At 37.0% G+C, this 22,458-nt stretch overlaps 3 protein-coding genes across 3 annotated transcripts; 2 read left to right on the forward strand and 1 right to left on the reverse strand.

Annotated features, from left to right (window-relative positions):
- The first annotated feature begins 4,001 nt into the window (after window positions 1-4,001).
- On the forward strand, window positions 4,002-8,722 carry LOC116002171. Its single transcript, XM_031242234.1, has 5 exons — window positions 4,002-4,780; window positions 6,210-6,363; window positions 7,744-7,967; window positions 8,097-8,270; window positions 8,408-8,722. Exons 1-5 carry the CDS (start codon window positions 4,547-4,549, stop codon window positions 8,492-8,494), a joined length of 873 nt encoding a protein of 290 aa, XP_031098094.1. The 5' UTR covers window positions 4,002-4,546; the 3' UTR covers window positions 8,495-8,722.
- A 1,268-nt stretch (window positions 8,723-9,990) lies between these two features.
- LOC116002344 (disease resistance protein RPP13-like) lies at window positions 9,991-13,083 on the reverse strand. Its single transcript, XM_031242457.1, has one exon. It carries the CDS (start codon window positions 13,081-13,083, stop codon window positions 9,991-9,993), a length of 3,093 nt encoding a protein of 1,030 aa, XP_031098317.1.
- A 3,959-nt stretch (window positions 13,084-17,042) lies between these two features.
- Window positions 17,043-21,690, forward strand: LOC116001892 (zinc finger BED domain-containing protein DAYSLEEPER-like). Its single transcript, XM_031241838.1, has 2 exons — window positions 17,043-17,367; window positions 18,449-21,690. The coding sequence occupies exon 2, from the start codon at window positions 18,525-18,527 to the stop codon at window positions 21,387-21,389; it is 2,865 nt and encodes a 954-aa protein (XP_031097698.1). The 5' UTR covers window positions 17,043-17,367; window positions 18,449-18,524; the 3' UTR covers window positions 21,390-21,690.
- The last annotated feature ends 768 nt before the right edge of the window (window positions 21,691-22,458 follow it).

Genomic DNA, 22,458 nt, shown 5'->3' on the forward strand with positions numbered 1-22,458 from the left:
TATATATATATATATATATATATATATATATATATATATATATATATATATATATATATATATATATATATATATATATATATATATATATATATATGGGGAATCAGGGACGAGGTGGGGATCAGGGATCGGTTTTCCCCGAATTAATTCCCCGAACCCGCCCCCGTCGAGGTGGGGATCGATTTTCCCCGTCGGGGCGGGTTGAAATGCCATCCCTAGCTATGAGACAACGTCTCTTTCAGTCTTCAACCCTATTATAATTTAATATATAATAAGTAATATATACTATATATATAATACTCCGTATATCTTATGACATATGTGCCCCCTATAGAGATAGGCCCTGGGCAAGTGCCCACCCTGTACCCCCCTCAGGGCCGGGCCGGGCTGGGAGCTCAAGTACACACACACACACAAACACAATATTCAAACAATAAGAATTGTACTCCATAATTAACTTCTAATAAAGATGTTGATCTCCCAATAAATGCACCTATAGCACACAGATGTTATAGGAAAATATTCGAGTGTAATAGAAAACCCTAGCACACAGATGTTATAGGAAAATATTCCACCCCTCCAAAATGTAAAAATATATTTATATTCTAATTCTAATTCACATACATTTATTTCCGATGTGAGATAAAGGCTTCCCAAATTCCAATTTCATAACTACAGATATATTTTGATAATTACTTTCTCAATCACCAATAACCCTTTTTAATATACCAATATATGAAATTCATCTCTTCAATTAAGAGAATCCAAATACATGTTAACATGATCTAAATAATCACACATATGTTATTTTCATGTTAATTTTCAACAAATGTATTTCTAAAAACTACAACATTGCATGAACCAAATGAGATCTCACGCATATATATTAGGTTCACTTTTAAATTACATGTAATTGATCAAAGAGTTGAAGTTAAGATATAAGGCAAAAGCAAAAATCAAAGCTATTAAAGAAATTTTAGCAACCTAATACAAATTCAATAAATATACTTACTAGGCAAAATCAAAGAGTACAATTCACAATTTGAGGGTTTAAGACAAATATGCAAATGAATCGAATAACCTGCACGTTGAATTTAAGTATTAGTTGAAACAATAACAATTTTGTAATTGACAGTATATCAATGGAGAATGCAAGAAACAAATTTAAAATCAATATATGCAATTAGATGAGTGAATGATTTTTGTTCGATGAGCGAATATATGAGAGCGATAAACTATTGAATTTAGGGTATATCAAAATAAAACTTTCGTTAGAGAAAACACGAGTACAAACAAGAGACATACAACTTCACAAATTTTATAAAGGCAAATTGAAGGGGAAATGATGAGATCCAATTGGTGGCCCAAATAATGAATAAATAAACAAGCTAGGAAAATAATAAATAAAATAGAACTAAATAAGTAACGAACAGGACTCGAACCCTAGCGTGCCAGCACGAGAGAGAAGGCTCAAAACATTCAGCTAGACGGGAGGTTGTGAACCAAGGAATGCCCTTTAAGGTGAGGGGAGGCACCCTATTTATATTGGTGTAGGAATCACGGATCGTTGACAAATGGACGGCATCTGGCAGCCTTCATTATTGGCCACACACGTGTTCCCCGCAATCCGCTTGCGAATTCCCCCGCAAATTAAATCATTTGCCGCAAAAATACCTCTCCAGCAGGCACTTGGGTTAGCCCCTATGACGGCGTTAACAAACGAGGAATTAGGAAAGTACCTAGCTTTATACACTCTAGCCATTAAGGAAGCTGGATTAGTTAAAAATGCCATCCTTATTTGCCCAATAGAGCCAGATTAAAAGCTCGTAAATCCTTAACCCCAACCCACCAGAACACTTCGACGTACACATTCGTTTCCACGACAACCAATGAATACCCCTTTCGTTATCATCTCCTGAACCCCACCAGAATCTATTCATCAAACGCTCCAGAGCCACACATAGAGAATCAGGAAGTAAGAAAACACTCATAGAAAAGGTTGGCATAGATTGGGCCACACTCTTTAATTCAAAAGGATTTCCTTACCTGCACGAGATAATAACTTCTTATTCCACGAACCAATCCTCTGCCTAATTTTATCCTCAATATAAGCAAAAACTCTCCTCTTATTACGACCCACAAAAGATGGAAGACCCAAGTATTTGCCAAAATCAGACGCCTGAACCACACCAAGAGAATTTGCCACACCAAACCGGTCATTGACATCAGTATTTATACTAAAGCAAACACTAGATTTATGATAATTGACAGCTTGACCTGAAAGTAGCTCATATCGCCGTAGGCAATCCTTCACCACTGCAGCTTCATGCAAATTAGCCTTAAAAAATAAAAGGCTATCGTCAGCAAAGAATAAATGTGATACTGCAGGGGCTCCCCGGGCAACTCTACAACCATGAATGCAACCCGTAATCTATGCCTACTGAATCAATTGTGACAAGCCTTCAGCAGAAATAATGAACAAATAAGGAGAAAGCGGATCCCCTTGTTTGAGACCCCGGGTGGGAATAATAGAACTGCCACTAGAGCCATTAATCAGAATGTTATACCAGACAGTGGTCACACACAACATAATCAACTCAATCCACTTAGCATCAAAACCCAAAGCCTCCATCATCTTACGGAGGAAGGCCCATTCCATGCAGTCATAGGCTTTTGCCATATCCAGTTTCAACGCAGCCCACCCCACCTTTCCCAGCTGCTTACGGTTCAAGTAGTGTCCCACTTCTAAAGCCTATTCGGGATAAAAGTACTTTGCGATTCTGAAATCACTGTAGTCATGATAGGTTTCATCCGGTTCGCAATCATCTTTGCCATAACTTTATAGACTACATTGCATAACGCAATAGGCCTGAGATCCGTTACAGCCTCTAGGGATTCTTCTTGGGGATTAACACTATGTTCGCATCATTCAAATTACTAGGGAAAGAACCCAAGTGTAAACGGTGTAAAACAAAATCAATAACATCCTTACCGACCACATCCCAGAAATGTTGGTAGAAACCGGGATTCATCCCATTCGGTCCAAGCGCCTTATCAGGAAACATGGAGAAAAGAGTTGATTTAACTTCCTCCGCAGTGAAAGGAATGAAAAGAGCGGCATTCTGGTCAGAAAACACTCGAGGTGGCAAATTCGGGAAAGTAGCCACATCCTGTACTCCTGAAGATTTAAAGATATTCTTATAGTAGGATAGGATAAGTGGATGAAAATCATCACCCTCGTACCAACCCACTTAATTTATTAAAAAATTTAAATTCATATTCTTAAAAATGGTTTGAAATTATAAAATATAAATTGCACTTTTTAAAAATTTAAGGTTATTACTTTTTTGTAGAATTGTTAACTATATATTATTTGTACATTTATGAAGTTAAAATTTATACTTTAACAATTAAATTCAATAGAACTTACAAATTTTCAAGTGACAACAAACAATACAAGAAAATAAAATCAAGTTTATCTATGAAAAATTCATAGGTAAATCACTTAAATCTGTTGATATTTAGTTTATTAGTGAATTTATGTACATAAATCATTAAATTATGTAGGTGACGCCCCTCCTCTCGTAGGTGTACCTCGGGTTAAATGGCTGTTCAAGGCAGTGAGACATGACATGGTTGCGATCCTATAATGTGATATGACCATGATTTATATAAATATAAATTTGCGTTTTTTGTTGTATCTGACAAAAAGTTTTGAGAGGTTAGAGTGAAAATTTACTGAAGGAAATTTGCACCCACTACTTAAGAGTTACATTGTATAAATTTTACTTTTATATAATGTGATTGCTTTTAACTGATTGTGTGGATGTGGCATGACCACGATTTACGTAAATCGAGTTTAAAAAAAAAAAAAAAAGTTTCAAGAGGTTAGAGTAGAGTGGAAATTTGAAGAGTGGGAGGGTGAGATTGTAATTTTGGGATAGAGTTTTGTTTGTGTGGACAATTACCAAGAAAGAAAGAAAAGGATAAGCAAACAGAGAAAAAGAGGCGGCGGGAATCTCCGATTCTCCGGCCACGTATCCCTTTCCCTCTCCGACTCGATAAAGCCATCCCATAAACGTGGCAGAACACTATAGGTCAATTCCCAGAATTTTAAATTTAATTTTTTTTGTGCAAATAATTTCTTCCGTAAAAGAAAAAGTAAAAAAGTTTCAGGTATATAGCAGATTAATAAACCCTCACTTCCTCAAAATCTCTCATTTCATTCTCAATCGTAGAGAGAAATCAATAGTCGTTGTGTATTTGGTTGGTGTATACGTAATCACGTATGCGTGTGTTTGTGTATATGTTTGTTAATAGATAGATAGATAGATAGTTGTAGTTTGATTGGAATTGGGAATTCGTCGGGGGTTGTGGGGGTGTGGTGGCGAGTTTGGATTGATTAATTGATGGATTGATTGATCGGATCTTGGATGTTTTTTGCTGTGACCGAATTGGTGTGGGATTTGATCTGCATGAGCGGTGGAACGGCGAGTCAGGAATTGTTGTTGTTGTGAAGGTTTTGTGGTGGTGGAATATCCACAACATGTCTGCCATAGTGTGCGGCAAGAGATCAAGCATCTTCGAGGATTTGCCGTCATCGTCGCCGTCGTCAGCAGGATCTCCGTCGTCCCCTCCGAGCGCGAAAAGGATCCGCTGCTCGTCTTTCTCTCCGCCGAGGTCCGCCGCCGCCGCCAATTTATTCTCGGCTGCTTCCTGGACATCGGTTTCAACGCCGCTTGGTTATTTGGTTGCTCGCTTCCCTAGCATGGACAAAGAGGTCTTGGTTTAATTTATCCTTATCAAGACTTTATTTTTCTGGTTTTTTTTTTTTTTTTTTAAATTCAAACTTTATGTTTTTAGCTATTCCGAATTGTTGTATTGGAGTTGGGAATGGCTTATTGGTATTCTAATAATCAAAAATTTGGCTGTCAATGCTCTAAAACTGCAAATTGGATATATATACACAAACACACACACACGGAGTATATATATATATCACTCAAATTCTTGGACTGGAAGTATATGGTTTCATTGTTTCACATTAATTATTCAACTGGCACTGTTGGCATCACATGACTTTTATGTTAATTTATGCTTGTTTTATCATATTCTGATTATGAACTAGTGAGTTATATGAGCTATATCAGTCTATAGTGTATTGGAGTTCATCATATTATACTTTTTTTTCATATATTATATGAAGTTGTTATGAAGTGCAAGTTTTGACTTGATTACCAGTAATACTATGAATACTAGCCTAACATAATGCTGCAGAAAGTTGCAATTCTGATACCATTTTTTGTGTATGCTTGGTGAATTATGTGCCTTGTATTCTAAAAGCTACAAAAGGATTTGTTCAATATATACTAATACTACCACATGAAATTCATAAGTGAACTAAGTCCAACTTAATTTACCTATCTATTGTAGTAGCTTATGTGTTTAAGACTGTTCAGAGGTTTATTCATCCGTGTAAATAGAATCTATGTAAGCATACATATACTTTAGCTCTGTTCAGGGAATTGCTGTGTAATTATGTATGGAAGTTTAAATTTATTGCAGAGGAAAGAATACACTTATGTTACATATTGTAAAAATGCTCTGTAAAATTTTCTGCCAATTTACATAAGTCCACTCGAGTTGATTAGGATGCATAGTTAAGTTCGTAAAGTTGCATGAATGGACAGTGAGTGTGAGATAAGGAAATATTAGACAGAAAAAGGAGCCCTCATTTAGGTTCCCATATCACTTAGTGGCCTCACCCATTCCACATTACCACCTACTGATGATGCTGAAGTCTGGGAACAATAGATTGCTGTAATTCATTCCAACTGATGATGTTTTAAGTTTGGCAGGAAAGATTGCGGTAATGCATGTAGATTTAACTTTTTAATTTAAATAAATGTGTTTCCTTTTCTCCCTGTAGTTATGCTAGAAATGGGTAGGTATGAAAGAATGTGCTTATTTCATCAGTTTTGTTTTTCTTTCTTTGTTTCTCTTCCAAAATCATTCCTTGGTAATTTGTTGTACAAAATAGTAAACAATCTTGTAACAACTAACAAGTCAACATGTTATTATCTCAAGTTAGCATACTTTACGGTTGTTCTGAGAAAACTTTCAATTCCATTTCTGATTGTGGATTGTTGGGTGCTTAATCCCTTTAGCCCATTTACCTTTTGATCTTTATTGATTTAGTTATTTTGCAGTTGCTGGAAAAGGCACTTCACGAATGTGGTAATGATCTTGATTCTGCTATCAAAAGCCTAAATGAGCTTTTCTTGGGGTCTGGTGAGAATATGGGCTCAGCTACAGGGAATCCTGATGCTAGCTTGGAGGCCAGCACACAGATTTTAAATCAAGGTGCATTTTTTTCCTGATTTATTCCTGATTTAGTGTTAAGTGTTTTTCAGTTGTGGATTTATATCTTCTTTCTTGTCTGTGATATTTGGGATTATATTTGAATTACAATCCTTTAACAATACTACAATAGGAAATTTTTGGTTTTGTATTTGTGCATCCCTTGTGTTTGTTTCTATGCAGATTGGACTTCTCAGTTTTACTGGGCATAATATTTTTCAATATAAGAATTAGAACTGTGAATTTGTCAATGTTAAGCTGAAGAAAACATGGGTTAGAATTAGTACATTTTTTTCATGTTTTCCCTAACCTAAGATGAGCAGACATGAGCTGTTGTTTTCTGATATCTTATTATTGTTTGATGGACAATTTCCGCAATTCTTTGACTTAGGATTTAGATCTATTCCAGTTGGTGGCTTGCAGGCATTGGCTAGCATGACCAATTATTTTTGTATATGTTGATGCTGATTGTAGGCAAATTATACCATGGTGCATTGTGGACCTTGGTCCAAAAATAACCTTAAGATTATGTGTCTGCAATTGACACATACCTGCTGTTAATAGTTTTTGTACCTGTAAACAAATTGAAGGCACATAACATGTAATTACAAACACATAACATGATAACTAAAAACACATAAACTGTTAACTGCAGGTACATAATATGTTAATGGTAGACAAATAATGCCATTAACATATTCTGTACATGCCGTTAACATAATCTGTATATGTATCTGTAATTACCATGTTATGTGCCTTCAATTTGTTTAGAGATACAAAAACTGTTAATTGTAGGTACATAATGCATTAACTGTAGACACATAATTTTTGGATTAGGGTTCACAATGCAATATGAACCTTAGTCCATGGTATAACAATTGCTGATTGTACTCTCCTGGCTTGCCCAGTCATGCTTGCAAAAATAATTTCAGGGTTATAAAATCACATTTTGGACAAATCATCACACCTGAAGTGATTTTGTATTTTTTTTAATCAATTATATTTTAGATGTTTATTGTATTAATCATGTTTCTGGTTAATATTACTCCCTATTCCCTACACCATCATGCCCTAACTTTAGTCTGTTCAGTTTACCATCGATGCTCTGCTATTAATCTTGCACTGCTTGATAGTTGGCTATTTAAGGGGGCAATTGGGGGGGGGGGGGGGGGTCATGTGTCTAGTAGACCATAACAAAATAGAATATGTAGTGCATTATTTGTTTATTTATTTGTGTTTTATGTTGAATGTAAGTTGGGATTCTATGTTCATTCTTTAAGTGGGCATTCATAATCACCAGTGAAACTGCACATGGATACTTTCTTGAAATTGTTTTGCCTTCTGCACCAACTTGTTGTTCAAGTAGACATTTTACTTGTGCAGGTAACTCAACAAGTAATGGGGATGATGGCACACCTCAAGAGCAACCATCTGCAAATAAACAACCTCCCATCAATAGGGAAAAATTTGTTGATATTTTTGTTAGAGAAATGACGATGGCCTCCAATATAGATGATGCTAAAGCCCGTGCTTCACGAGCTCTTGAGGTTTTTGAGAAGTCCATTTATGCGAATGCATCTGAAACAGCCACTCAGAGTTTCCAGCAGGTTGTTTGTTAGTATGGAATTATATTCCGGTTGCTGTGCTCTTCTAAATTACCGTCATATAGCATTTGTCACAAACGTTTTCCTCTGCAAAACTATTTTCATCTAAAGTTTGTCTCTTCTTAACTTCAGGAGAACCTGATACTGAAACAACAGCTTGAAGCCTTATTACAGGAGAATAATATTTTGAAACGGGCTGTTTCCATACAACATGAGCGGCAGAAAGAATTCGAGGAAAGAGGCCAAGAAGTGAACCATTTGAAGCAGCTCTTGGCTCAATACCAAGAGCAGCTTAGGACTCTCGAGGTAAAATCATAACCCAACCCTGAGAATTTTTAAAGAACCCTTTGTTATCTAATGCCCTCTCAGTGAACTTTGAAAACTTTTTACTCTGTATTTGTTATAAATAGGGCTCACTCTTGATATTATTGCGTCCCCATCAGGTTAACAACTACGCCCTTGCAATGCACCTCAAACAAGCACAACAAAGTAACTCCATGCCGGGGCGATTCAACCCAGACATCTTTTAGTGTGTATAATGTGAGCTTGGCCGTGGTAGATTGCCTAGCAACCACGTACTCAGTTGAGCTAAGTATTTACTATTTACGTATGCTTTAGTTAGCCATCATTTGGTAGATTGCCATTGCGGTCTTCTAAGGCAAAGTGTGATTGTCATCTGACTTAACTGGTGTGTTTATTTGCAATTAGTTGCCTTTAATTTTATCAATAAATACATTGAAATATTTCCAGGATCGCTTTCAACACACTTCTGTGTGTCCCATGGTATTTTGCAATAACTAATCATTTGAAAATATTTTATTCTCTGCTTATTCTTGTCAAATGTTGCGACAAGATGACAATGCCTTTTTTTTTTTTAGTGGCGAGAGAAACTCTCAACTACTATCTTTCTTTTCAACCAAATAGCCCAATGATATGTCATGATTGCTCTGACGAATTCTCTCTTTATGCACTATATCAACTGATCCCTTGTCGAAGGAAGTTTAGATCTTCTCTTCTTAATTTAGGCTAGAGTGGCCAAAGACCTTGTGGTCTGGTGGCATTCGGTGTCCCGGTTAATACTCCCACATGGATGATGGGAGTGGGTTCGAGCCCCAGCAACTGTTGACTCTTTGTACTTCAGTAGGTTGAGAAAGTAGTTATGAACAGATACTATATTGTAACAAAGTACTCAAAAAAAAAAATTTAGGCTAGAGTGCACTGAGTTATTATAATGTTGAACTTTTCAACATGAAATATCAAATTTAAAGACAAAACCAGGCAACATGTCTATCAACATTTGTTCACCTTTGCGAGCCTTACAAAAAAACTTACATATACTCAACATTTCCAACTCGAACAAGATTCTTATCAATAAAATTTTACATAGACTCCATAGCCAAATCTTCAAAGTTCTTAGAATTCACAATGGATTATCAATAATGAATCAACAGTATACTCAACGTTTCCAACTTGAACAAGATTCTTATTAATATGATCTTATATAGACTCCATCTTCAAAGCTCTTAGACTTCACAACCAATAGAAATCTCTCTAAAATTAAAAAAATAAACAATCTCAGACTTCAAAACCAATAGAAATCCCTCCGAAATTAAAAAATAAGCAATCCCATTTAGTCAAATATTAATAATGAACCAACAGTATACTCCTAACATGAACAAGATTCTTATCAATAAGATAGGCTTCATAGCCAAATCTTCAAAGCTTTTAGAACTCATAACCGATAAAAATCAATCTAAAATTCAAAAATAAACAATCTCTTCTAGCCACATATCAATAATGAATCAACGATGCTATTGTATTAAATGAAGTACTGGTAATTCACGAATGAGGTCTGCTAAAATGAATTTTCACCATATGCACAGCACTTCCCAATTCCAATTTTTCACAGTATGCGGATTACTATCCCACGGCACTTCCCTTCCTCAAATCTGATGATTCTGCATTAGAACATTTTAAAAATTCTTTAAAACATCTCAAAGGATAATCAGACTAGAAAGAACCACAATTATAATTTCAACCCCAGATACATATGTCCAATGTTGTTGAGAGACAGAGGTAGAAACCTGTCATAACGAAGAACGAATGCATCATTCCCATAATTTTGTTGCTCTTGTCGAATGCACTCAGCAGAAGTGATGCTGGAGTCTGAACATTGACTTAACTCGATTAATTGGAGAGTGGCAATATCTGCAAAATTGCTGGGAATCTCTTCCAACATATAACACTCGCGTAGGACTAGACATTCAAGGTTGGGAAAATGATCGCCGGTTGCTTCCCAGTACCTTAGATGTGATTCATGTATGAGCAAGTGTTTTAATCGACGAAATCCCCCATCTCTAGATTCCCATTTTGGGCCATCAACAGCATTCTTCAGCTTAAGAACTTCAAGCTTGGGCAATTTACCAATAACATCCATATCCTTCCAGTCTAGTTTTGTTTCAACGAGTTTTAGTGTCTTAAGATTTGGCAGAAAATTTTCCAAGCTCAACATCTCCAAAGAGTCAGTTGTTCTGAAACCCCAACAAATGATGTTTTCACGAATCTTTAGCTTCTGGAGTTTATACAAGTAGGCAAGATTTTTAAACCAATTGAATTCTTTGCATTCTGGGATATCCTCCAAGCCATGAACTCCAAGATCCATTAGATTTGGTGCTCTCATAAACAACTCCTTTGTACAACTCCTGCAATCCAACCAACAAATAGTCTGCAAGTTCTCTTGAATTGATCTCGGAGGAACTCGACAATAAATGCCATCAAAACAGAGATGCCTTAATTGAGGTAATCTCCAAATTCCAAAGAGGTTTTCTTCACACTCTATCTGTGCACCAACTAGGTTTTCTTCACACTCTATCTGTGCACCAACTACTAATATCTTTAGATTTGATAGCATGAACCAGGGTAGATCGCAAATAAGCAAAGGAGTTTGGAATCTTAAGATTCTCAAATGAACAAGACTCATAATCTGTCTGAGTGTGCTGGTGTTGTCAATTTCAGACAATACCAATACCCTTAGCAGCTTAAAATTTACAGCTGAGGGGAGCTTGAAGAAAATGTGATCACTAAACCAAAGAGCCGAAATTCTTAATTGGGTAATCCATTGTTGAGCATTACGAGAATAGTTTGTTGGTTTTCTCCTATGCTTCAGTGACATGGCACCATCTTCCTCTGTTGGTTTTCTCCTATGCTTCAGAAACATGGCACCATCTTCCTTCTTATACAAAAGATTCTCTCTTTCGGCTTCTCTTAAGACCAACTCAAGCAAGACATCATGCATTTGGCATTCCTTGATTTCTCCACACCTCTCACTATAAACTTGAACAAGATTTCTATCTATAAGGTCTTGTATATACTCCTTTGCCACATCTTCCAAGCTCTTAGACTTCACAACCTTTAGAAACCCCTCTGAAAGCCAAAAATGAACAATCTCGTCTAGTGGAATCTTAGAGCCTTTTGGAAAAATTCCAAACGACAAAAAACAAGGTTTAAGGTGGTAAGGTAGGAAGGTGTAACTCAAACTGAGGATGTCTGCAAATTGTTGATCTTCTAGACTAAGTGCACTAACATTTTTTGCAATATGCTCCCATTCACTCAAGGTTTGCTTGGATTTTGAGAGAAGTCCAGCAGTCACAATAATTGCAAGAGGTAATCCTTTGCACTTCTCTACTACATCTCTACTAATACTTTCAAATTGAGGGGAGAAAGCTATTTTCTCATAGACTTCATGGTGAAAAAGGCTCCAACTTTCATGAGAATCCAAGAAACGCATGTTATGATAAGAATTGCTCCCCGTGCTTGCATACTCAGCTACATTTTTATCTCGAGTGGTCAACAACATTCGACTTCCATTGTTATCTTCTGGAAAGCATTTCAACAAATCACTCCAAACATCTTTACTCCATATGTCATCTATGACGATCAAGTACCTTCGCCGCTTTAGACATTTGTATATCTGCTCAGCTAGTTCATCATTACTATCTTCACAGATTTTACCATTACATGAGGCAAGAGAACGCAGAATGTGTCGGAACACTTGTCTTGGATTATACTCCTGTGAGATACTAACCCATGCTCGACAATCAAAATGAGAAATTATTGTTGCATCCTCATAAACACATCTAGCTAAGGTGGTTTTGCCAATGCCTCCCATTCCCACAATTGAGACAATTACTCGCTCCAAGGAATTCCGCTTCAACTTGTCCATTATCGCGTTGAAATCCTCATTGCATCCCACAATTTTGGTTGTAGACTTCAAGGTATTTTGCAGCAAGTCACCAACTGTAGTGTCCTCACATCCTGAACCACCAAGCATACTATCCAGCATTTTAGAATTTCTGGACTGATTGAACTCATTCTTAATCTTCAGTAGCTCTTTCTTGATGCTACCTGAGTGTTTGATGCCTTGAGAGAAGATTCGACGAAGCCTTTGTCGAGCCTCTATCCTTTGCTTCGTGTATTTTCTGATATAAGAGGCTCTCAGTTCTTCTATGATTAGACTTTTTGCTTCAAGCAAGGTTTCTAAGATTTGTTGAGTAGGCAAACTCCGTGCTGGAACATCCTTGACATATACAGTAACCGTTTTCAATTGTATTGGGAAATGGTCGTCTTTTTCACCTATGAAATTGCTGCATTTTTCAACCAAGCGAAGCTCAAGCATTTTGCAAAGAGATGTGACCCTTTTTCTTATATGAACAGGCATGTACGGCACCGGCAGTGAGAAGTGTTTCCTTAGTCTGCCATACAAAGAATCGAGATCCACAGATTCCATGTCCTGGATTCCCCAATTCACGATTGGAAGAAGCTCCTGAGCAGATTCAAGCCTAATCTTCATCGCTTTCCCAAGCTGAAGCAATGTCAATTGCAGTTCAATTTGGAACCTTAATTCCACATAAACATCTCTAATTCTTGCCTCCAAAACGTTCATCGCCTCCTCATCATACATGCCCACATTGGGATCATCTTCAAGGAGGGTTTGCACAAAACAAATATTTCGGTAAAGAGATCTGACCCTCATTTTGGTGCGGAGAGTGAATAGCGGTTTGGATTGGAGGAAGTTGTGGTGTAGGATGTCCATTAAACTAGTTGCAGCAGCGAAAGCCATAGCCGATGATGATGATGATGATTATGTTGGGTTCGGATTTGCAGGGGAGAGGGTTTGAGAAAGTTGGAAGAAAGGAGAAATAGAAGAAGAAATGAGATGGATTATTTAGCACTGTTTTTAGCTTTCTTATAATCAGATCGAATGGTAGAGGCCAGAGGGAGAATGGCGGTATAAGATTCCTTTTTAAAGTTACGCGGGAAAAATGATAAAGTGCATAAAAGTATAAAACAACGCGTCCCTATTTATTTGGAAGAATAAAAAGAAAGCACTGAATAATGTAATACGGAATACATTTTTGAAAAATAATACTTAGTATTTCCAAATTCTACTTTCAAATTTTTATATTCTTTCACAAATATTGGATGTAGACAAATTTTTCTCAACCCACAAAATAAAAATGTTCTATCCATGCTTGCCATATCAATGAGTTTAATTTATGGAGTAGATTTTGGGAGTCCTTATAGTAGAACTCTACTACATTTTTTGTTCATGGCTGCAAAAATTTTAAATTACAGTAATTCAACGATACTAAGATCAATTAAATATTAAAGTAAAAAATAAAAGTATACGTAAATTTTGAATTTTTTTTTAGAAAAAGTTTTTGACTAGATATCCATTTAGCCGTCAAGACCTTGTGGTCTAGTGGCACCAAGTTGTACTCCCAAATGGAAAGTTTGTTGGAAAAATGGCATAAATGACATTTTAAGTGGCCATTTTGTGGTATAAATATATGTAGGGTCCACATCCGCTTTGGGTCGAGTCAAAGTGGATTCGGATTTTTCGTAGTGAGACGAAGAGATCGATATATTATACGCTCAAAATGAATAATGGGTGAATGAGAAATTGGTTCTCAAAATAGACCCATTGAGATGGAAAAAAGTGTGGGAAAAGCCTTAAGGAAAGCATTTGTCCCACATTGGTTTGGGAAGAGGATTTCACCCAATATATACAAGAAGCTTTTTAAGGCTAATTGACTTGTATGGCATAGAAGCTCTCTCTCGCGCGTAGGGGGGTGCAAATCAAATCTCAAAATGAGCTTGAAAAGGCTTGACTCGTGTACGTAAGCACTTACGGGCACGAATACGAATGTCGTCCGGAAAATTGGCTGGGCTAAGCTATGCCAAAACTCTGAGCGATTTTTCCATACGTGGTCTCGCGGCTTGGCTAAGCCGTAGCGCTCGAGACATCGATGTCTCGAGGCTGGGCAGGGTCGAGACACCACATCGCTACGTGGTCTCGCGACTTGGCTAAGCCGCAGCGCTCGAGACATCGATAATTGCACTTTGCTTTAATAACCATAACAACACGATATTTGATACTTTCAAAATAATCTCATACATTGGATTTGGTTTCAACCTCATTTCTTTTCTTTGCAGGAACAAATTGAGAATGAGACATATTCTATTGTTGAGATGTGAGAAATTTCACACGCAAGTTTTTTGTACGATATTATTGAATCTGGATCTTCCAACCACAACATTAAGCGTTCCTTGGATGATTAATTTTCATCAAATGTGGGGAAGAAGACAAAATCTATTGTAAAGTTCGAGAAACCTTGAAATTGCAAAAGGTTTTGGATTATTTAGTGGACTACTTTTGAAATTCTGATGAAACAGTTTTTAAGTAGTGTTGAAAGATGTTTGAATTTATTTTGATGACTATTGTTTTTTTGGTAAGTATTTGTGGATTTTTGTTGAAGAAGTTTTTGAATAACGTTGAATGATGTTTGTATTCTTTTTATATACACAGTGATTTATCTTACACCCTGAACTAATTCTTTTTTTTTTTACACTGTTCATACACTATTTTCTGCACTATGGTGGTTTATAGGTTCCTGCAATGATTGTTGGTATAGCGAGCGATCAGGATTGGTGTATCTTTTTTGCAAGTTTTCAGGTTGTAACAAAAAACGTATACCAAAAGATGATTTGCATAGATGTAATGAATGTAATAGGAGTTGACAGTAGGGTATTTTGGAGGTATAGGATGAAATTAAGAGGTTTTTTTATGTGAAAGGTACGCACCATTCCTAATTTTGGGCAGGGAATGTACTGAATTGTTGGGTTTGACAATATCACAAGTAAAATGTTAGACAATTGATACTTTATTTGTTATTAAATGTTTAAATAATATTCTTGCAGACATACTGATAAACGAATATATGATTTTTACTTAGGTGCTTTACGAATTTTTATTTTAGTTGTGTATGAATTCATTGGTAATAGGACAACAAGTATTTTGGGAAAAATTGACAACCATAGACACTACAAAACATGATAGTTGTAATTGTATAGGGCACAATTGTAAATGTTTTTTTGTATGTTTTTATGTAGGTTTTGCATATACGAATTAAATGTTTTTTAAATGTTAATAAATAAATTAGCTTATCCAACTATTCCAATCTATACAGTTTTCATCCAATTACCATCTTATTTGCAAACAACATTATCTTACTCTAAGAATTCTAACTATAACATGTTTAGGTAGAATTATAGCTCTTAACACATTATACAGTCCAACTGTTAGGTAAAAATACACAACTAATAAAACATGCCCACAAATCAAACACTCATGAAAATACACTTAAAAGAAAGCATATTTAATATATACATACATACTTTAGAAATATCTTATAATCTATGAAGTACTAAGGTTCTGAATATTTTACTCTAGTAATTCTGAAATAAAGCACTAAAAAGCTATAATTCTAGATAATTTACTTCATTAGTGATGTAAAATAAGTATAAAAATTTACAATAACAATATATACTATACTGCCAATGTCGTCCACAAAAAAATTTTCAATAATGTGTAATTCAAAACAATTATATTATGTTTTCTTTTTATACAAAGATGACAAAATTGCTATATATATACACAAGCTATTAAATGGGCAATTATTTGCTCAAATTCAAGCAATATCATATTAGGAGATGCATATTAGAGTACTCTCATTGGTTTTGTCATATTTTGATTTAGGTGGATGATATAAGAGAGATGAGAGAGAAAAGTTAGCTCAATATGCCGACAGCTAGTAGAAGACTAACTTCCGTCCCAACGGTCAGCACATTAAGTGGTAGGGGACGGCCAAATGGTTTGCTCCATTCACTTGGGTGGGGATCGAACCCCAACCTCATGCTTAAGGGACGGGGTGCTGAACCACCACGCCAACCATGTTGGTTAAAGTTAGCTCAATATGTTTTTTTATAAAGTTTACAATCTAACCCTATCTATAGCATAATATTTGATTGGGATGAGATTCGAACATGTAATATTCCGTTTGAAATAGTAATAGTAATGTCATCAAATCACAAGATACTTAACGTTAACTAAATATATTAAATTGAAATTTGTTGTCACAATTGAAAAAGAAAAAATCAAAAAGGTCACGTACTCACGTAGTCACGTGTGGACGTGACTTACTAGCGAGCATATTAGGGTTACCGTAAATTTTTATTTTTATTTTTCTCTCCATATTAGCTCAACTTCTTACAACAACTCAATTAAAAATCCATGCCAATGGGTTTTTGCTATTAAGAGGTAAAATTATAAAGAAAAGTAAAAGTTTTTTTTTTTTTCCAAACTGGTGAATGCTGGTGCCAACCAAAAGCCCAGGCTAGATCTGAAAGATTTAGATCTGTTAAGTACGGCATGGAATGCAATATTGAAAATTTACCTTCTTCACATGGATGGGCTAAAATTGAATTTTCCAGAAAATAGGAAATCTCATTCCCAATCAACTATCCACGTAGGCCCCTACCAAAAATGGAGTCCATAACCACAAGAATTAAATAAAAAATAATAAAATTCCAATGGGCTAACCCACCTAACCCCCACCCTAGCCAAGCCATGGCCTGAAACATTGACCACATAACCCTAAAGAAACACGCACTAAAACACACAGAGTACACGCACTAAAAGCAATAAATGGACCTCAGAGTCCATATCCAATACAGTTGAATTCTTGGAGAATTGCCCTTCTCAATACAATACCCCAATTCAAGCTTATCACTTTACCAATTCTGACCAACCAACCCCAAAAGTAAGGTCCAGTAGATTTCTCGGGTTCAAGCCCAATTCTCTCTCTCTCTCTCTCCCTCCACTCCCCCCTCCCTCTCTCTCTCCTCGCCGGCGGAACCCTAGATCTGGTGTGTTTCCGGGGGCTGAGGTTCGCCGTTTCAGCTTCAGATTGAAGAGTCGGGGTTCGTTTCGTCGTTTGGGTATCTGAGAAGATTGGATTTTGAGATCTGGGTTTCTCCCAAGAGCCTATTCTTTGGGGGCCAGGTTAGGACTCTTGACTCCTTGTTTCTTTTCCTTGTTTATCTTGTGAGTTTGGGTTTTCCTAAAGTTTAGATTTTTGTGATGTTTTGATACCCATTTTCTTGATTTACATGTCCGATTCCAAGGTTTGACCGTGCATATGTGGTGGTGCTCTTACCCAATTGCTTTTGTTTGTTTGTTTTTTTTTTTTTTAATTTTCATTTCTTGAGTTTTCATAATTTTTATATAATTTTTTGCTAATGTCTCCAGTGATTGATCGAGTTCATTTTCAAATAAATGCATTTCTACTATCTTTAAAGATCGGTTTGTTTTGCTTCCCTTCTTTCACTTGATTGTGTTCATGCTGATCTTTTTCTGGGCTTTGTTTGGATCTCTGTGTACAAGCCCAACTCTGTTGAATTTTCAGATCTATTACTTGTGCTTAGGCACAGTTGTTGAGCGCTGACTTGTTAGCCCGAGGAGTAAAATGTCCATTTTAATCCTTATAGGTGGGCAAATGTGGCAAAATTGGCATAAGCCTTTGTATGGACTTTGGAAGCACTTGCCCAGTTAGCCTCACTTAGATACAAAATCATTTCCAGTTGTCCATAACATTATATCTTTGGGCTCAACTTGGCACTGAGACCACCTGAGTGTATATGCACTAAATTACCAGGACTGCCAAAATAAGAAGAGAACATTTAATGTGGTTATGTATTTGTGGCTGTAGTGGTGACTAAGTTCTTGTAACTATGTATCACGGTCGTTTAAAGAGTGGATGCTACTAATTGTTGGGAGATTTACTTGCAGTTGTGTACTTGTGTTATATTTTCTCTTGATCTTGGTTCATGGTCATGACTCATGAATGAAGCCAGTAAATCCATTGTCTTTTTTTTAACCATTTCTTGAGCATGGTTTTATGTTGGATATGCATATGCCCTGAGCCTTCGTTTATTAATGTGTACTTCTCTGCTCTCTACCTTTCATCTCCTTTAAGTTGTTCTAAATGTCTTTATTCTCGTAGTAAAGTGACAATAGTGATTTGCTGCTATTTTGTTCTGAGATCTCTGAAGCCTTTCTTTTGTCACTCTTTTTTTTTTTGAAGGATCTCTACTACTTTCTAGTTATTACTCTTGGAGGGGATTTTGCACCAAGAGCAGAACTCTTCCTCTCGGTTGAAGATGGCTACCCCGGTGGTACCTACTGCTCCCGAAATTCCAACGGAGACCAAAGAAGTTGTAGCCCATGAAGAAATGGCAGCTCACAATGAAGTGGTGGCACACAATGGTATGGTGGCTCATGACGAGGTGGTAGCTCATGATGATATGGTTGATCAGAATGATGAGAATGAAGTGGTGTCTCATAATGATATGGTTGCTCAGAAAGAAACAGTGGCTCATAATGATATGGTTGCTCAAAATGAAATGGTGGCGCATGATGATATGGTTGCTCAAAATGAAATGGTGGCGCATGATGATATGGTTCCTCAGAACGAAATGGTGGCACATGATGATATGGTTCCTCAGAACGAAATGGTGGCGCATGATGATATGGTTCCTCAGAACGAAATGGTGGCGCGTGATGATATGGTTCCTCAGAACGAAATGGTGGCGCATGATGATATGGTTCCTCAGAACGAAATGGTGGCTCATAATGATATGGTTGCTCAGAACGAAATGGTGGCGCATGATGATATGGTTCCTCAGAACGAAATGATGGCTCATAATGATATGGTTGCTCAGAACGAAATAGTGGCGCATAATGATATGGCTACTCAGAATGAAATGGTGTCCCATGATGAAATGATGGCTCACAATGAGATGGTGGCTCATGATGAGGTGATGGCACACAACGAGATTGTGGCTCAAGATGAGATGGTGTCTCATGACGAGATGGTGGCGCATGATGAAATGGTGGCACACGGTGAGATGATGGCACACGGTGAGATGGTGGAACACGGTGAGATGGTGGCACATCATGAGCTAATCCCTCATGATGAGATGCTCTTCAACAACAATGTCGATAACACTGAGATAGTCCCCATGGAAACACCAATGGACTATATTGAAACACCACCCAACAGTTTAGAAACACAACCCAACAAGCGGAGGAAAAAGAAATCAATAGTTTGGGAACATTTCACAATTGAAACTGTTGGTAATGGATGTAGGAGGGCCTGCTGTAAACAGTGCAAGCAATCATTTGCTTACAGTCAAGGATCTAAAGTAGCTGGCACCAGTCATCTTAAACGACACATTGCAAAAGGTGCCTGCCCGGTATTGCTTCGTAGTCAACAGAATAATAGCCCCTATAGTGCACCTACAAAATTGATTGGATTTGAGGGCAGCACTGAACCACCAAAACGGCGTTACCGAACTGCTAGTACGCCATTCTTTGCTTTTGATCCAGACCGCTGTCGGCATGAGATTTCTAGGATGATCATTATGCACGAGTATCCCCTGCACATGGTTGAACATCCGGGCTTTGTTGCTTTTGTCCGTAATCTTCAACCTCGGTTTGATATGGTGAGCTTCAACACTGTCCAAGGAGATTGTGTGGCAACTTACCTTAGAGAAAAGCAAGCTATTCAGAAAGTGATTGAGGGAATGCCTGGGAGGATATGCCTTACCTTGGACATGTGGTCATCATGTCTCAAGGTTGGCTATGTGTTTATAACCGGGCAGTTTATCGATAGCGAGTGGAAAATTCACAGGAAAATTTTTAATGTCATCATGGAACCATATCCCGACTCTGATACAGCTTTTAGCCATGCTATTGCTGCTTGTCTTTCTGACTGGAGCATGGAGGGCAAGCTGTTCTCAGTCACAATCAATCAACCTTTGACTGATAATGCAGCAGAAAATGTTAGGGCTTTACTGTCTGTAAAGAACCCTCTTATTATCAATGGTCAACTGTTGCTTGGAAATTGCCTTGCTCATACTTTAAGCAGCATTGCAGAAGATGCATTGAAGTATATGCATGAAACCATCAAGAAAGTTAGAGACAGTGTGAAGTACGTTAAAACTTCAGAATCCCACGAGGAAAAGTTTCTTGAGCTTAAACATCAACTACAAGTGCCTAGCACAAAGGTGCTCACACTTGACGACAAAACTCAATGGAACACAACATATGAGATGTTATTGGCTGCATCGGAGTTGAAGGAAGTATTTTCTTGTTTGGATACTTCTGATCCCGACTACAAGGATGGCCCGTCAATGGATGACTGGAAGAAGGTAGAGACACTCTGCGGTTACTTGAAAATCCTCTTTGACACTGCTAATCTTCTCACCGCACCAACAATCTCAACCACGAACGCATTCTTCCATGAAGCATGGAAGATACAGTTGGAATTGGCACGTGCAGCAGCCAGTGAGGATCCCTTCATCAGTGGCCTTACAAAGTCTATGCAAGAGATGTTCGATAATTATTGGAAGAGTTGTTGCCTTATTTTAGCAATTGCAGTAGTTATGGATCCACGCTTTAAAATGAAGCTCGTCGAGTTCAGCTTCTCAAAAATATATGGCGACGAGGCTGCAAAATACGTGAAGTTTGTTGATGAGGGAATCCACGAGCTCTTCATGGAATACGTAGCACTTCCCCTGCCTCTAACCCCTACGTATATCGAAGAAGCAAATGGTGGAGCCGTTAAAACCGAGGAAGAAGGACTCTCTGGTAATGGACTTGGGTTTTCTGATTTCGATGTGTACATTATGGAGACAACAAGCCAGCAGTCAAAGTCAGAGCTGGATCAATACCTAGAGGAGTCATTGTTGCCCCGAGTTCACGAGTTTGATGTAGTAGGTTGGTGGAAACTAAACAGGAAGAAGTACCCAACGCTCTCAAAGATGGCTCGTGATATCTTAACAGTTCCCGTGTGTACTGTCCCTGCAGACTCGGTGTTCTGCACAGCCGGCAAAGAGATGAGCAGTTACAGATGCTCCTTGCGGCCTGAGACGGTAGAGGCCCTAATATGCGCCAAGGATTGGCTTCAGAATGAGTCGACAGAAAATATGACTCAACCTATAAAAATGGAAGTCCCAATTTAGTGTTCTGTAATGTCTTTTTAAGTAGAGTGTAGAATGGCATGTAGTGAAGAACTCAGTTTTAATTTAGGCTGTATAATTTATATTTGGGCAGATCTGACATTGAACCATCTTCTTCTGTATGATATATTATTGAATCCTCTAGGTGAATTGACTTAAAAGTCTGTTCTCTATTTCCAGCTGTGTCTCAATCTGGGATGCGACTTTGAGTATATAGGCATAAGCTTGAGTTGCTTGATTAGGATGTCTTTTGGACATTTCAAAAAAGGAAAAAGTAAATAAATAAAAGAGAATTTTCAGTGTACTTTTATTTTTCTTTGTATATAGAGGATAATAGTATCAGGAGTTATTGGACCAATATTAAAGTTATTTTTATCTCAATTCTCAAAGGTTGCCATTCTGATAGCCTTTAGCTTTCAAGCTATGTGACATTAAAAAAAAAAATTAAAAATTCCATATCACTGCACTATGTAGACAAATTTCAAGGATAGATCTAGCCGAGTAATGACATGTTTAGTTTGCATAATAGGTTAGAAATGGAATAACATCCCCAATAATAAACTTATTCATTAGTTTGTTGGTAAGAAATTATATAATGAGTCATTCTCCTAGTAAGAGGAATAGCGACCCCCAGGTATTAAGCTATTATTGAGTTCTCAATAATAACTTATATTTTTTATTTTACCATGGTTTACCTAAAATATTATATGCTATCTTTCTCTCTGTCTTCTCACTTCTTCTGTCATTTGCTATTTACATCTGATTGAGATTGAAATTCTTCTTCAAGCATCAAACAAAGATACTTTTCTAAATTTTATTTTCTAAAAGTTAATTACTTATATGTACTTAATGATATTCCACGACAGTCAATACTTATAGTAACGGTCAACGATGACTTATTGAGCTTATTTGATCTATAATTTATATAATTAAAGTGTTTAATTGCACTTTTAAAAATTTAAGGGACTAATTCACTTTCGTATAAAGTTTGAAGGCTTATTTGACTATTTTTTAAAAAAGAAATAGTGTTGCTCTTAATTAAGGGCAATTTATATTGTGGACATTGATCCAA

Source organism: Ipomoea triloba, chromosome 13, assembly GCF_003576645.1.
Source record: "Ipomoea triloba cultivar NCNSP0323 chromosome 13, ASM357664v1".
NCBI classification, from domain to species: Eukaryota; Viridiplantae; Streptophyta; class Magnoliopsida; order Solanales; family Convolvulaceae; genus Ipomoea; species Ipomoea triloba.

Bases quoted from the DNA above. Each gene is read 5' to 3' on its own strand.
- LOC116002171 (XM_031242234.1), top strand. From the start codon at position 4,547: ATGTCTGCCATAGTGTGCGGCAAGAGATCAAGCATCTTCGAGGATTTG. The intron at 4,781-6,209 runs GTCTTGGTTTAA...GTTATTTTGCAG, and splicing joins TCCCTAGCATGGACAAAGAG to TTGCTGGAAAAGGCACTTCA. The intron at 7,968-8,096 runs GTTGTTTGTTAG...TCTTAACTTCAG, and splicing joins CCACTCAGAGTTTCCAGCAG to GAGAACCTGATACTGAAACA.
- LOC116002344 (XM_031242457.1), bottom strand. From the start codon at position 13,083: ATGGCTTTCGCTGCTGCAACTAGTTTAATGGACATCCTACACCACAAC.
- LOC116001892 (XM_031241838.1), top strand. From the start codon at position 18,525: ATGGCTACCCCGGTGGTACCTACTGCTCCCGAAATTCCAACGGAGACC.